At 40.7% G+C, this 16,445-nt stretch overlaps 1 protein-coding gene across 3 annotated transcripts in view; it reads left to right on the top strand.

The window, feature by feature from the left end:
- ITGA6 (integrin subunit alpha 6) overlaps positions 1–15,564 on the top strand; it is a 67,186-nt gene extending 51,622 nt beyond the window's left edge. Inside the window, exons 17-27 of one of the 3 annotated variants that reach the window (XR_014517654.1) lie at positions 165–244; positions 417–494; positions 585–687; positions 1,467–1,640; positions 2,145–2,243; positions 3,061–3,171; positions 3,446–3,541; positions 4,827–4,952; positions 6,730–6,859; positions 11,586–12,709; positions 12,759–15,564. Coding sequence is in view for 2 of the 3 variants with exons in the window: in XM_083467887.1 (XP_083324013.1) it covers positions 165–244; positions 417–494; positions 585–687; positions 1,467–1,640; positions 2,145–2,243; positions 3,061–3,171; positions 3,446–3,541; positions 4,827–4,952; positions 11,586–11,747 (1,029 nt within the window). In the remaining variant the exon portion in view is untranslated. Of the gene's footprint in view, positions 1–164; positions 245–416; positions 495–584; positions 688–1,466; positions 1,641–2,144; positions 2,244–3,060; positions 3,172–3,445; positions 3,542–4,826; positions 4,953–6,729; positions 6,860–11,585 lie in introns of all 3 variants that reach the window. The other 2 variants (XM_083467886.1, XM_083467887.1) reach the window with 2 other exon arrangements.
- The last annotated feature ends 881 nt before the right edge of the window (positions 15,565–16,445 follow it).

Genomic DNA, 16,445 nt, shown 5'->3' with positions numbered 1-16,445 from the left:
ATGTGGCCTAAACACCTTGCTGAACATTTCAGTCAATTCAAGTATCCAGCCAATGACTGCCAGCCCCTTGAAACATCTATCAGAATTACCTATCTAGTACATAAAGCAAAAATTGATATGTCTCTAGTATATATTAATCACTTTGCATTTATCCCATTTCTCAGGTTACATTCTATGTGATTTTAAGTACAAGTAAAGTCAATGTCGATACCAAGGACTTGGACATTAATCTGAAATTGGAGACGTAAGATTTTTAATTTTTTTTAAGTATTAGTTGCTTTTTCAAATGCTTGTAAATATTCTGAAATGGTTGTGACTTGGTTGTGAATGTGGCATAATTATGACATGGAAATGGTTAGTGGTTTTAAAAACAAAGCAGAAAAAACAAGTGTCCTTTTGTTTCCTTTTTGTTGCAGAACAAGCAATCAAGTTAATTTGGATCCAATTACCGCTAGTGCTAAAGTAGTTATTGAACTGCTTTTGTCACTCACAGGGTAAGTGTCTTATATTTAGCATAACAAATCAATGCTAGAGACAATCCTTTTGTGATGGCCATTAAAATGTGATGTTTCTTTTAACAACAGGGCGGCTAAGCCTGCCCAGGTGTACTTTGGAGGCAACGTCATCGGTGAAAGCGCTATGAAATCTGAGGAGGACATTGGCAGCTTAATAGAATATGAATTCAGAGTAAGTTTATATATATATGAAGGAATAGTTCTAGCACCTTCGTTATACATCTTTAGGCGCAAAGCGAAAACATTCCTTTTCAACCAGGCCTTTGACTTGTTGACATCTTATATCTTTTTAAATGTGCAGATGTGTGTGTGTGTGTGTGTTATTGGTTTGTTGTTGTTCTTCCTTTTACAACGTATTTTGTTTTGTAATGTTATCAGGGCCAGATTTAGGTTTGATGAGGCCCTAAGCTACTGAAGGTCATGGGGCCCTTTATATGTCCAGCTGTCCTTTGTCAACAACAAATTGTTGCTGTTTTTGTGTGTTGAATATATGGTAATTTATGGACCTAATAGGTATCCAAAGCCATTTGGACATGTTGCTGTGCAACCAGTCCATGCAGAATGTAGGCACCCTATATATAGAAATGAGCAAACCAGTGATATTTTTGGGAGCAGGCTAGCAGGCGGGGCCTATTACTTACATCATAGGAACCCACACAACACAAAACACTGTTGCTGTAGGTAGGTTTTATTTTATTTGTTTTTTATCTTACGTTTTGGAAATGTACATCCAGATTTTTTCCCTTTAACTTTTTGGGGGTCTCCAAGAGAGTGGGGCCCTAAGCTATAGCTTGTTTTGCTTATACGGAAATCCGGCCCTGAATCTTATGTTGGGAACTGCCCTGAGATTTGCAGATGAAGGGCGGTATGCACAAAAACCACAACCAATATCGATAATGTCTTGTTGCATGAGAAAATGCATGTTTGTTTTGTTTTTAATATTCTTGACAGATAATTAACTTGGGCAAGCCGCTGAAAACATTTGGCACAGCTTCCTTGGACATCCTGTGGCCAAAAGAAATCAAGGGAGGCAAATGGCTGCTGTATTTGGTATCTATCAACTCCAAAGAGTTAGGAGAAGTCCAGTGCGAACCTCGGAATGAAATAAACCCTTTGGGAATTAAGGTAAATAAGCGTTGCCTGTCCGAACATTGCAGGGATTTATTGCAGCTCTTTGGCAACTGGAAGAAGGCTGTATGTTGTTGTCTTTGCAAGAGTGCCTGAGAAAAAGTGCATATAGGAAACTGGGTGGTGATGCTGCTGCTGTATATACTTTGGACAAACCTGCAGAATTCAGTTCTCCTGCATAAATCCTGCTCCAGCTACTCGGTTGTGTTAAACTTTTAAATCTTCTGTAGCAGGGGTGGCCAGCTCCCAAGAGACTGCGATCTACTTACAGAGTTAAAAATGAGCAGTGATCTACCCCATTTTGGGGGGTTCAGGTCATAGTTGCTGAGCTTTTTTTAGGGGAGCTAAAGTTTAGCTTCTTTGTGGGGAGTCTGTGATCTACCACAGACGTCCCGTGATCTACCGGTAGATCACGAATCTACCTGTTGGACGTGCCTGTTCTATAGCACACTTCTTTAAAAAAAGACCCGACTGCATTTATATCCCTGTTCATTTTTATAGATGTCTCGAAGTTCAAGGACAAAACGTCAAGTCGCAGAGAAACAGACAGAGGGTGGCAAAAGCTTTTCTTTGTTTTCAGAAAGAAAATATAAGACTTTGGTAAGCATTTGCCTTAACCTGTTACCAGCTGCTTTGTATGCCTCTCTCTCCCTTTATTTTCCAAATTAGTCCCTTTATTTTCCAAATTAGTCATCAAGTATTTATGCAGGGAGATATTAGGCATAAAGTTTTTGAATTCCTGTTGAATAATTTTATTGAGTTACATGTAACACGTATTTTAAAAATAACTGTTGTTTTGAAATTTAAAGGATTACAGTTGCTTGTCACCTTAAAGATGACCACTTTTATCTGGACATAAATGTTTGCAGATTAGAGCCCAATTTATTAGTGGGCACTAGTCTGTGACAGTTTACGTCCTAATAAAATGATCCACAAAGTAACTGGCTGTGTTTAACTATATAAATTATTTATACATCATATAAACATAACTCTTTTCACATTATCTAACCGAGTAGAAGCAATAAGGACCAACATTTAGAACAGGAAATACAAATAGATCAGTTCTTATATACGTAATGTCCAAATAGAAGCTTTTGTGTTCCACGTATGTACGGATGAATCAGATGTGAACCATACTTTGCAAAGGCAGATGTGGAACATTACAAAGAAAAGATCGTCTTTTGCAAGTACTGCTCCTTAAAGTTGTTACGTTTGACACTTGTATTCGCTAAGACATACGTGGAACACAAAAGCTTCTATTTGGACATTACGTATATAAGAACTGATCTATTTTTATTTCTTGTTCTAAAAGCTTTCATTGTTCCTTTTGGCTGCAAAACAGCACATTTGGCAGAAACATTGGGTATTCACCTTAAAAGTATGCACTTAAAAAAAAAGTTTTGCGTATTTAATGCAGGAATGTAACAAGGAGGCAAACTGTGTCACCATAAGATGCCCACTACAGGGACTGGACAGCAAAGCGTCTGTTGTGTTGCGTTCAAGACTATGGAATAGCACTTTTCTAGAGGTATGCTCTGTTAACTTGTCTTAGATAGATTCCCTGTTCAGGGAAGTTTTTAATGTGTGACATTTTAATGTATTTTTAATCTTCATTGGAAGCCGCCCAGAGTGGCTGGGGAAACCCATCCAGATGGGCGGGGTACAAATAATATATTGTTATTGTTATTATTATTATTTGGACCACCTCTTTTTATTTTACCTAATGCAAATCTTTTCTTTCTTTCTTTCTTTCTTTCTTTCTTTCTTTCTTTCTTTCTTTCTTTCCTACCCCGCTTTACCAGGAGTACTCTAAAATGAGCTACCTAGACATTGTCCTTAGAGCAACCATCAGCATCGCTGCGGCAGATAACATTAAGCTGGCAAACGAAGCTACTGATGTGAGTCTGTGACATTTCTTTTGACGATGGAGGCCGTATGTTTTCGTAGGCAGGGAGGGAACTGTTCCTTCGGGCACAAGGCACGCAGCATGTTCAACAGGGAATCCTCTTTCAGCCTGAGGGCGGAATTCCCTTCTGGCTGATTTCCCATATGTGTGGTGGGTGGGGCCAGGGCAAAAGTGGATGGAGCCACAACTGTAAATCTCAACTTTTTACAGTGGGCTGATTTCTGCACACACGCCTTGGACCATCTGACCATCTGGGTCCCTTCTAACCCTACAGTTCAGTGAGTCTGTGCAACTCAGCCCAGGCAAGCAGGAAGCACTGTTGGTAGTGCGAGGATACAATCCAGCCTGGCAAAGACACCCGAGGAGGCTGCATAGCAGGGGGAGTGAGAAGGGTGTAGACTGGAGCGAGGGGGTGTGGATGGGGAGAGCCAGATAGAGCTGCTTCCCCCCCAAATAATATTTATTATTTTCAGTAAATAAACATAGTAAAGAAAGAAAAGATTAACAATAATAAAGACAAACAAAAAAGAAAAAAAGAAAAAAGATACATACAACATATTACCACTTAATTAATTAAAATTAAGTACCATCCATCTTCATAAACATAGTATTTGACTTCCTCGAATCTCTTCCATCCGAATTTCTGAGTAATTATATGTAGCAGTTTCCAATATCAATGTTTCAAAAGACCATATCACAGTCTTAATCATATTACATAGCTTTCCTTATCGTACATTTTCTTATTTATAAATTTAATTCCATTTTAATCCTAGGCCTAATTGTTTCTTTCAAGTGATTACATATCTTTAATATTACAATATTTATTCAAGTAGTCTTTAAATTTCTTGATAGAGCTGCTTTTCAGGGCCGCATTTGCCCCCACCCCACCGAACCTAAGATTTTCCACTTTGCTATAGACCGCGGCTTCCCAAACTCTGGTCTCCAGCCGTTGTGCGGACTACAATTCCCATCACCCCTAGCTAGCAGGATCCAGTGGTCAGGGATGTTGGGAACTGTAGTCCAAAAACAGCTGGAGACCCAAGTTTGGGAAACCCTATTGCAGATGATATTGAGCTGCACACCCCGATGGACCTGCTTGGGTATAAGATAGCCTTCCTACGTTCCTACTTTTAGTTGCTAGTAATAAACCATCTGAAAAACGGTTTAATACTGTCCACTATGATTCCATTGCTCAAAAGGATGCAGATTTTTAAAGTTCAACACATTGTGCCCAGCTATCTTCTCCACTGACATTTATGTATTTTCCCGATCTGTAGGTGCGAGTGACTGTCTTCCCTGCAAAGACGGTAGCTCTGTATAAAGGGGTTCCTTGGTGGATCATCTTAGTAGCTATACTCGCAGGCTTGTTAATGCTTGCTCTGTTGGTATTCTTGCTATGGAAGGTGAGTTGTTTTACTAATATGCTATTTTAATATGTGCTCCACACATCATGGGGCTTGTTTTTTGTTTTATTAACAGATGGAAAGATACCACCATCCACTTAGTATAGGGAAATGTCTTTCCTTTGGTTGAGATGTTAAGTGAAACAACTTGCCTAAACAAGCAAGTAGTAGGGGGTAAAAAACCAGTTTTGATGTTATAATTATTTGTGCTGAAAAATACCTGGTGATAATTTTAAACTCATGTGCATTTTGTTTTTTGTAGGCTAGCATTTATCTTCATAAGATGTCAAAATAGTATTTAGAACATGAAAATTAATTTTGAGACTGTTATTAAATGGGGAAGCGATTCCTAATTTGAAAATCAATATGCATAGACATGACTCAATCTCATTAGGATTGAATGTTGGCACTGAGGCTATTTTTTTTAATAAAGGACAGAATTCTGAAATTAACCAAGATCATAAAGGACACCACATGTAACGCTAAGCCAAACCATAGCTTAGCACGACCAATCAAATGTCCAGATTCCTGGAAAGAATATCATGACTGCCGTGTTCCTCTAATACTGCTCCTGCTGCACTGCTGTGAGATAAGCTATGGTTTGGCTTAGTGTTACATCTAACTCAGACCTGCGTTTTATCTCCCCCAAACCACAAGTAGCAAGCCATAGAATAAACCTTGACTACTGTTCATGGTTTATCTGCAGCATGATAAATCTTGAATCTAGATTTGGATGCAACCAAGCCACACCATATCTTATTTCACTGCAGCATAGTAGAAACAGAACTGGAGGAAGAACAACGCAGCCACAGTCTTCTTCCCAAGAAACCCACAAATTTTCCTCATTCGTGCCAAGCTATGATTTGGTTTAGCTTTTTTCTGTATGAACTGGGCCAGTCTCTTTCATGATCTCGGTTCGCTTCAGAATCCTGTCCTTTGTAGATATGTAAAAATAGCCTAGCATTATGTGTGAACCAGGTCACCATCTTGAGATGTTTTTCACATATCTACATCTAAACACGCTCTGTGTGTGTATGTATACATGAATGTGCTGCCCCTTGCATCAAAGGATAATTGATAAGGATTTCAGCTCACTACCTAATGGACCCAATCATTCTCCGTGTGAAGCGTGTTGCCCAGGTGTATGGGAATTCCCATAGGACTCACTATGCCACCCTTTCCACTACCTCAGTGTGCAGGACGATGCCGTGTGCCAAAAACCTTACAGGAAATGGGAGGTTCATGGACACCTCCCACAGTTCTTCCTCTCAGTGCTGTTCAGATTAGTTGAGGTCAAGGTGCTGAGTTGCCCACACAAAAAATGGGACACAGAAATTCCATCAGAAACCTTTTTATACATAGGCCCCCCAAAAAAGGGGGTCTTCACAGTCACTCCCTCTTTAAAACACCCGTTTGATTTCTCAGAAAAGTGAATCAGGTTTTGTTTTCTGCTAGAGAAAACAAACATTATGTGATTTCAACAGTGCTAGCCTCATACACAGAGCATTTGTATCCGGTTCTCCGTATTTTTTAAAATTAATGTTTGCCAGCCTGCTGATAATGTATAATGTATATAACTGAAGGGTGAAAACGGCAAGTGACAAAGCCAGCCATGGAAAAGTCCTACTGCAAGCAAGTCGGCTTCAAAGGTTATTGTAGAACTGTGACATAATTGGATGGATATTTTACCATGCACAGACATCTGCTTCACCTTTTTTTTCTTTTTTTCTTTTCACATTAGTCCGTAACATTGACTAAATGCCTTGCTTCCTTATAGTGTGGTTTCTTCAAGAGAGATAAGAAAGATCATTATGATGCCAAATATCACAAGGCTGAAATCCATGCTCAGCCATCTGATAAAGAGAGGCTTACTTCTGATGCATAGTATTGATCAGCTTCTGTAATTGGTAATTGATCAGTTTTTTTTTGAATTTGTTAGCTGCTGCGGGACATGCTTTTTGGTTGTGGTGGCTAATGACTGGAAGCTTGCTGCATCTGTTTCCATTAATTGCTGCGTTTTCAAAATATCAATTTGCGCTTGCTTATGTCGTTTATAACCGTCTCTCCCTCTCTCAATGCACGAAGACGCAAATCCTTTCGTCAATTATTTTTAACAGCTGTTTACTTGTGCGTTCTTCCTTGAAATTCTGAAGGCTTTCTGCCTAAGGATGGCAATCCAGCTTCTCAACATGTAGGCTCATGATCCAGGTGACAGATTGTGCCCACGGAGCTATGTTATTCTGCTGTGGGAAAAAAGGAAATGTTCTAAGGAGTCCCCGGGCTCCGTTCTTCATTGAGAAGATGGGTTCTATCAGGAGCAAACTAGACATGACATTAAATGCATCTGCACGCTTCAATATGCAGATTGTAAAAAAATGGAAATAGAATCATCTGGAAAGAAGAGGGGGTGATAGATAGATAATTTATTACGGTGAAAGACCAGGCTGCATAACACAGTAAAAACAGCGTTCATAAAGATAAAATATTCAATCAGAGCAGATTGCAGCAATAGCTCATGAGTTAAAACTGAGATATATACATACACCCGTACAACTGAGATTTGGGCTACCATAAAAATTGACCCTGAGGCACCCAAAGGGCGACTTCAGCATTTCCCTAGTAAGCTATTTTATTCTAGAAGATGATCTGTGCCTACAAATCTGGGCGCAGAATCTGGCTACCAGCCAGGTCGTCTTGTAATCTTTGCCTAGATCGGTGAGCCTCTTCAGCAAAGGATCAATGGTGTCTCTACGAATCTCAACATAAAAAGGACACCTAAAAATACATATGTTCGGGGCTTCCTATTTCCCCTAATGGAGAGAGGATGATAATTGCCAGGATCCCTCCGTTCTCCGAAGTTGTTGTTCACCTTGGGAGGAAATCCCTTGCTGTGATTCCTGCACCCACCCTGGCCAAAGCAAATGTGAGCTCCAGAAGAGGGATTTTCCACAGCAAAGGAGGAATTAGTTAAATTACCCCTCCCCACATGCTGCAATCCCAATAATGATCAGTCCTAGCCCTATGGCTGATGCTATATATAATTTTTAATACCTTCACATTAAACTAAATGCAAAAGTTGAATGTCCTATATAGTTTGGCCCAGTGGCAAGCTTTCCCGAAGGCCACCTTGCCCAACCGCAACAGATCTTTCTCTGCAATATGCAATAGAGGATTGGATGCGCCCTAGATTGAACTCTGGATTCACATGGACCTATGAGGATTTGACATCCTGCCCCATGTTAATGCGTGTGGATCCTAGGACATGTCTGAGAATCCTCTGCAAGGTGTTGGGATTCTGTAGCTGCCTTAGAGGTAAACTGCTGTGGGAAGGGAAATTGTGGAGCCAAGCTGCCATTCATTGGCAAGCAACAAGGAGCTAGGTAACTCCAGCTCGCTCACCTAGATATAGGAGCATTTTCAGATGTGAGGCTTGGACAACAGCCTTGGAACCTCCTGTGCTGTTTTGTTCGAATGTGAGTTGATAGCATGAAAGAGAAATCAGGAGAGACCTGAATAGAAATGAGCACCCGTCCCAACTTTAGGTTTCCCACTGAAATGTGAAGCAAGAAGCTCTAAGCTTGTGTGTGGGGAAAAATGGTTTTCTTGCACCGACTATGGTGCAAGTTTTCATGTAGGTAGTTAATAAAACTATTAGAGGTGGTTCATTTAAACCTGCCTGTGGGTTCTTTCAACATTAAAAACAATTGTCACTATGGCATTAGCATTTTAAGGTTTTACTTCCCCAATCCATCACATAGTTAAAGCTGCAATCCTGTACCCATTTACCTAGGAGAATTCTCTGCTGAACTGAGTGGGACTTTAATCTGAGTAGACATGTATACGATTGCGGTGTGTGTGTGTGTGTGTGCGCGCGCGCGTGTGCATCTGGACTGTGGGCTATGATTGCAGTCCACAACAAATCAATGTGAGATTTGACATAGGCTTCAATATAGCATGAGCCATACCATATATAGATTGTAGGATTCTACATATGTTTTGCTCCTGCGCTCAGAAGTTCAATAGCTCTATTAACCACTAATGCATGCCGAAAGCCTTTACTGCTGGTACTGCTTTTTCTCGTAAAGGGCTGTTCTCAATTTGTCAATTTCTGTGGGAAGTTTATGGTAAATTTTGAACTTCTGTTTTCTATCCTTAAATATGCATTTCTCCTCTGAAGCTTGCCTTCTGCATGATGCCGTGTGCTGCTGCGAAACCTGAAGTCATATTTAAGTAAATATTATATTCTGCTTGCTGGATTGCCGGGACAACCACTTTGAACTTTAATGAGCAAAAGCATTACCTCTAAAAGAAGCTGAAATGAGTCATTTGTCAGACAAAACGAGCATTTATCTTAGGTTCTGAGTCTGTTGAACAATCTCAAGACTCAGGCACTGAGGTGAGGGGTGGATCCAGAGGCCTATGAGCTCCAAATAATAATAATAATAATAATAATAATAATAATAATAATAATAATAAATTATTTATATCCCGCCCTCCCCAGCCGAACCCGGGCTCAGAGCGGCTAACAACAATAAAATAATACAGTAATCTGGTGCCCATTTACCATGAGTGAAAAATCGGAGGCAAGCTAATGCCTGCGGATGTTTGTGCTAATTCCCTGTATCCATTGGTGGTCTTCAGATCTCGTGAGATTTGTAGAAACCAATCAGACGCACCATTAAGCAGAACATTCAGCATGATGAACAGTGAGATCCCCAGCCAAGCTCAGCTTGAGAGACTAGAGAAAAAGGCCCTTTCTGCGTGGCATGCACTCTCAAGACCTACAGGTCCCAGAGTTCTTGCAGGCATTCCTCATACGTAGGCGAGAGGAACCAGAAGGGCCTGTCATTAGAAAAAAAGGACATCTCAAGGATATTGAGATCCCAGGGAAACTGGTGATGAGATTTGCAGGCCCATGGGAGTAAACGAGTTAGGCTTCTGGCCTCCAGAGTGCATACCCTGTTTCCCTGAAAATAAGACCGTGTCTTATATTAATTTTTGCTCCCAAAGATGCGCTAGGTCTTATTTTCAGGGGATGTCTTATTTTTCCATGAAGAAGAATACGGTACACGTTGAACAAAACAAAACAAAAAAAGGAAATTTATTACCTGTACAGTGGTACCTCGGGTTAAGAACTTAATTCGTTCCAGAGGTCCGTTCTTAACCTGAAACTGTTCTTAACCTGAAGCACCACTTTAGCTAATAGGGCCTCCCGCTGCTGCCGCACTGCCGGAGCACGATTTCTGTTCTCATCCTGAAGCAAAGTTCTTAACCCGAGGTACTATTTCTGGGTTAGCGGAGTCTGTAACCTGAAGCGTATGTAACCTGAAGCGTATGTAACCCGAGGTGCCACTGTATACAGTACAACGCCTTATGGTAGCTTCGGGGGCCTTATATTCCGGGGTGGCCTTATATTACAGCGAGAGGCAAAACTGGAAGTAGGTCTTATTTTCGGGCAATGTCTCACTTGCGAGGAAATGGTAGAATAAGCAAGGCTACCCCCTCCCCCCGCAGGGATGGAGAACAGTGCCTACAGGGCATTTCTCTCTTGTGTATTATTAATTATTTGTCTCTTGTGTATTATCAACGCATGCCCTACTGTCTTGTCTGGCGGCTGCAAGTAGGAATCGGGCAGCTGGGGGCGGGAGTCAGCATTCATACCAAGCTAGGAGCAAAAACACCGGGAAGTAGCAAGACTGAACAGCCTCACTCTTCCACCGAATAGGATGTGGCTTTGAGACAGTCAAGTGGTGAGAGGGGTGCTTTCCACTTCTGGTTGCCCCCAGCCTTCTGTGAAGTGAGAAGGCCAATCGCTTCCCTCCCTCCCTCCCAAAGTTCTTTAGAAAAGTGGGGAGCCTTGCACAAGGGAAGTTTTCACTGCTGGATTCCTTTCGACCTGGTCTTCATCCCCTTACTTCATCCCTTGTGAATCCTCAGTTTGTGCTAGAGCAGGCATAGGCAAACTCTGCCCTCCAGATGTTTTGGGACTACAACTCCCATCATCCCTAGCTAACAGGACCAGTGGTCAAGGATGATGGGAGGTGTAGTCCCAAAACATCTGGAGGGCCGAGTTTGCCTGTGCTAGAGAGTTGGGGTTTTGTTTTTTTGGAGGGGGGGAAGAGTTAGGTTTCTGCCTTTCTATCCAAACTGGCACAAAGTGAGGTGCCATTCCCCATTCTGCCCGCCTCACCCCCAAGTTCTGATATGCAGAACTTGAAATCAATATTTGGCTCTGTTTCTCACTTAAGAAATTCCTCACCACCACCAGAGACCATATTTGTGAGACCTTGGCTCTACAGGGAACTGTTTTCATAGTTTACTAATACAGGATTATTAATCCAGAATCCACAAACTCACCTTTTATCTTGACAACATACAGAGTATAACTATGTTGGCTCAACTTTTTTCTTTTCTTAAAAAAAGTATTATTTTTATAAGGTAGATTTGAGATTAATGGAAGTGATTTCTACCTCCCTGCTTGGATTGCGCTCTTTGCCGACTCCTGCTGCTGCTGCTGCTATATTTTGGGTGCTGCATTTTGCCTGTTCTCTTTAAAGGAAGGCTTGTCTGTTCTGCCGGCGCAAAGACGTAACCGCACATCTAACTCCTATCTTGGATTTCCTTCCCCTACAGTGTGGGTTCTTCCAGCGTTCCAGGTACGATGACAGCGTCCCACGCTACCACGCTGTAAGAATTCGGAAAGAGGAGAGGCAGATCAAAGAAGGAAAAACTAAAGAGAATTATGCAAAAAAACAGTGGATCACGAAATGGGATGAAAACGAAAGTTATTCCTAGGGATCACCCCTGAACTGAAGGCTCATTAAAAAAAAAAAAGTGTATTTGACTCACATGATGGAAGGTTGGAAGTCCTATGTAGAGAAACAGCTGCCTTAAAAAAAATATTGTTACTTCTATACGAAAGCATTTTTTTGTTTTACAGACCTAACTTTTAAGACGGCTTAAACCAATCTACATGCCTTATCTAAAATGTCCAAAAGCCATTTCAGTTTTAATTGAAATTATCAGGCAGGAAAGGAAGAGGGGAGAGAGTCTATAGAGGGAAGATAATCTCAGGCTGCTCTGTCTCTGTCCGAAATGGTTGAGCCAATTGTGTGGGAGAGGCGATTGTCCAAAGCTAAATAGAGATGAAGTAACCTGAGATATGTGGCTTATTAGAACTCTCCTGCAAGAATTTGGAGTGTGCATTAGTTTGAACTGCATGTTCGGTCCTGTCTCAACCTGGCTAACCTTCTTGCCCTGTTTTCTTGCATACCTGAGCAGCTAACCTATGAAAGATACTATGATCATTTCCCTAAACATGGGTGCTCTTTAACATTTCAGTTCATTGGTCTTTTGTTATTTAAATCTGTGTCTCGGTGGAAGGGGATATCGCCTTGCATGGAACGCAATGTCACTTTTTGTGTGAGGAGAGTCCAGCCACACAACACTACACAGACACATAGACGGTATGAGACTTGAGTGTGACAGAGTGGCATTGCCTACCTCTCCCATTTGTGGCTGCAACTTCCCAGTGGTAGCAAGCCAAGCATTAACTTTGGAACATGCTTTATATTTCCTGGTTTTTAGGGGCATCCCAGCCCCCCAAAAAACCTGGAAGATACTCTCCCTTGCTCTCATGCATATGGAATCTGGTTGTAAGTATTCACTTGCGAGAGGCACTCTGCAAATGGTCGCAAGTTTATTCCTTCCCATTTCTAGGATTAAGCCATGGCACTGAAAATAGCTTGTAAACTTTGGTGGGAGTCTGCTAAAATCAAACCTTTCATTTTGCCCATGTAAGTGAAGTAACGGGTTCTTTCATTTTGGGGGGAATGTATGGCTTGGATTTTCAAAGGCTTTTTTGTTTTGCAACAGAAGCAAACGCTTCCCAACATTTTGTCAAGCTTTCATACATTTGGTTGGTTGTTGGGTTTATTTGTTTTTTGTTTCTGCCAATACATGTGTATGTGTTCTTGTAAAAAAAGAAGAAGTAGGCATTCAAGAACCGATGCAAATTGGTGTGGCTAAATTTCTAAAGGAGAGGTGAAGATTAGCTTTGTCTGGACGTCATATTCATGCAAAAGCCATTCCTTATGTCTGTGAATATATGGAGAATAGGGGATGTTTCTCAGTAGTGAGAGCATAGCGCTTTGCATGTGTTTAAATAGGGTTGCCACATTACCCAAAGCTGGTTTTTTTTTTAAGCGTTTCTTTAAAAAAAAAAAAGCCCTCCTTGCCATATGTCCAGGTTTCCCCGATTCATTTTGCCACTTAAGGAAAAATCCACCCTGACTCCATTTTGCAACCCAATTCCCGCATGTGTCCACGGAAAACCCGGACATATGGTAGCCCTAATTTAAAGGCACTCCTTCCTTTAACTACTGTACTGATCCTACTGTGGCAAAGGGAGGGGAGTTTTAAAATTGCTGCCCTGTCACCCGAAAAATCTCCACCCACCAACATGCATAGCGGCATTGACATGTGTACGTCAGGTAATTTTGAAATCTCTCCAACAGTGCAATCGTATACACGTCTACTCAGGAGCAGGTCCTGTTGAGTTCCATGGGTCTTACTCCTAAATAAGCATCTATACGATTGCACCCTAAATCTGCTAATTCCTTGTCCTAACTCTTGTGCGCAGCCATGGTAGCCAGCATTATCTTAAAATGTGCAATAGGCCATCTTTCAATCATGCTTTTTAAAGATCAGTTTGTGTGCCCCTGTTGCTCACACAAAATATACACAGGTTTGTTTTTCAAAGCTTGAATATTGGTTTTACTTTTTGTATATACTGTAAGTCATTCCTATATATTTATTTTTACCATAAATCTTTGTCTTTGACTAACTGTTAAGCCAAAGATTCTTTTTATAATGAACTTTAAATATAGTGAGCAATAGTGTGTAAGAGTTCAGGGTTTAAGACCGAACACTTTCCACCAGATGTGCCAATTCTTAAACCTTTGGATACCAACGACTAAAACATTCTTGTAAAATCCTTCTTTATACATATTTCTGATTGTGTAATAGAGGAAGTATTGTATCTTCTGAATAATTTGTGCACTAATGCATACCTGCAGATGTTTTATCTATAGAAGTTTTATATGACTAACTTATGTGGCAAGTGTTCCATGGGTGGGTGGGGGGACGAGGGGGGAGGTTTTCTAGCTCTGTATTTCTGTATTTGCAACAAGATCAACTACTGCAAATGTTATCGCACTTGAAACAAAGGATAAGCTACGAATAAATTTAACTATGGATCTTCACTGGTCCAATTTAAGACTACTGACTAAATGTCCAAAATACCTAAATTTTGATTTTAAGAATAGTTCCATACAGTTTGATACTTGTGATTGTAACTAAGGTATTTGCTGTTGTTGTTTTTTAAGCTACATCTCTATATATTACAAAAGCCCTCATTGGTACTGATTAAGCAAGGATCATAAATGTGCTGTAACATTTACTATATATGAAATATCAACAGAAGCTTTAGTATGTGCAGTTAGTTTGAGATTGGCTGAAAACTATGCAAACCTTTAAATATCTATCATCAGGAACCAGACTCTATATGCCTTACAGTTACACTACAAAAAAATAAAATAAAAATAAAGCGCTAGCTGCTGCTGGTTATTGTCCTTTCCAAGGCTGTCAAGTTCAACTTCTTTCATTCCACCTTGATCTGGGATCACTCAGTCAGTAGAGCATGAAACCCTTAATCTCTAGAGTCGTGGGTTCGAGACCATGTTGGGCAAAAGATTCCAGTGTGGGGTAGTGGTTAAGAGCAGTAGACTCGTAATTTGGTGAACCGGGTTCGCTTCCCCACTCCTCCACATGCAACTGCTGGGTGACCTTGGGCCAGTCACACTTCTCTGAAGTCTCTCAGCCCCACTCACCTCACAGGGTGTTTGTTGTGGGGGAGGAAGGGAGAAGGAGAATGTTCGCCGCTTTGAGACTCCTTCGGGTAGTGATAAAGCGGGATATCAAATCCAAACTCTTCTTCTTCCTGCACCGTTGCAGGGAGTTGGGCAAAATGAATCTATTTTCCAACTCAAGGCTTCATAGAATCAGTCTTCGGACAAACAAACAAAAAAGAAATAAAACTCTGACCACACAGTTTATATAAAAAAGTATTTTTTCCAAAAAGCCTTTAAAAAAATTAAATATTTAAACTTATTATTGCCAAATATTTACCAACTCTGGTGCCTCGCGACGTATTCCACCAAATACTGCCGCTTTGTCTCCCACCTCAGCTAAACAGAGTCTCCTACAAGAGCCTCATAGCAGCACTTCTTAAAGCATTATCGTTCAGGATCCCACAGCTATGGGCTTTGAAACTTGAAAAGGCAGAACTTTAAAACACTACTGCATCTTCTCATTAAAAAAAACATACAATTGTAATTCTGGTGCCTTGTCAAAAAAAGGGGGTTGCAAATCCATAGGCAGTGCTAAATTAGGGCTGGTCTTTATAATATAAAGTGTCATCTCAAGTCACGTCACTGGTATATATATTCATTTTATACATTGACTGTTGCTAACATCAAATGTTAAATCACGGCTAAAAATCACCTGTGGATATTTGTATAAAAAGTGTGAAATAAATTTTGTATGAAAAGCTCTTTCTGTGATGGTGTGTTGTGTACAACTTATACATTTTTTATTTCTGCAAACATGTAACCCATATTAAGTCTGGTTAGGGCCACTCCATACAGTATACAGCAGAAAACACAAAATCAAAACAGCTAAATTAAAAACAAACAAACTTGAGATTCACATTATAAAATGCTTGGCATAGCAAAAGCTATGCTGTTCTCTAACCAGGGTATTTATGATTGTAGAGGCAAATCAAGAAAACCTATTAGTTTCAGACTCGGATTTAAACCGATTCCACCACTAAAACAATCTAAAGGCAATTCCTCCAGTGTTGTTTCTTTGGCTGATCGACAGTAGGCTGTTGATGCAGAAAAGGCTTTTAATACAGTAGAGAGGCATTTTTATGAGGGAAGCTTTTGAGTGAACACTGCATAGGACCAGTTCTGAGAGCCTGGGTAGATTACATAGGGCCACTATGTAATCTACCCTATGTATTTATGTCAGGAGTGCTCTGATGGTGTTTCCTGCTTGGCAGGGGGTTGGACTCGATGGCCCTTGTGGTCTCTTCCAACTCTATGATTCTATGATATGATTCACTTTGTTTGGGATTCTGAAAAATGCTAAATTTCACAACTCGTGGGAGGGGAGGGAGGTAAGGTAAGGTTATTGCCCATTTTCTCATTGGAAGGAAGTCCTAGCCAATTTAGCCTCAGCCTAAATAATGCAATGGATGAACATTGCGAAAAATTTGTGTGAAATCAAACGCTTTGGGAAAAGATAGAACGAATAATTCAGGGAATTATTTGTGACTACTTTACTAGAGGGATGCGGGTGGCGCTGTGGGTTAAACCACTGAGCCTAGAACCTGCCGATCAGAAGGTCGGCAGTTCGAATCCCCATGACGGG

The sequence above is a fragment of the Podarcis liolepis genome (assembly GCF_965112155.1).
Source record: "Podarcis liolepis genome assembly, chromosome: 1".
In the NCBI taxonomy this organism is placed as follows: domain Eukaryota; kingdom Metazoa; phylum Chordata; class Lepidosauria; order Squamata; family Lacertidae; genus Podarcis; species Podarcis liolepis.
This window is presented reverse-complemented; position numbering and strand designations above follow the sequence as displayed.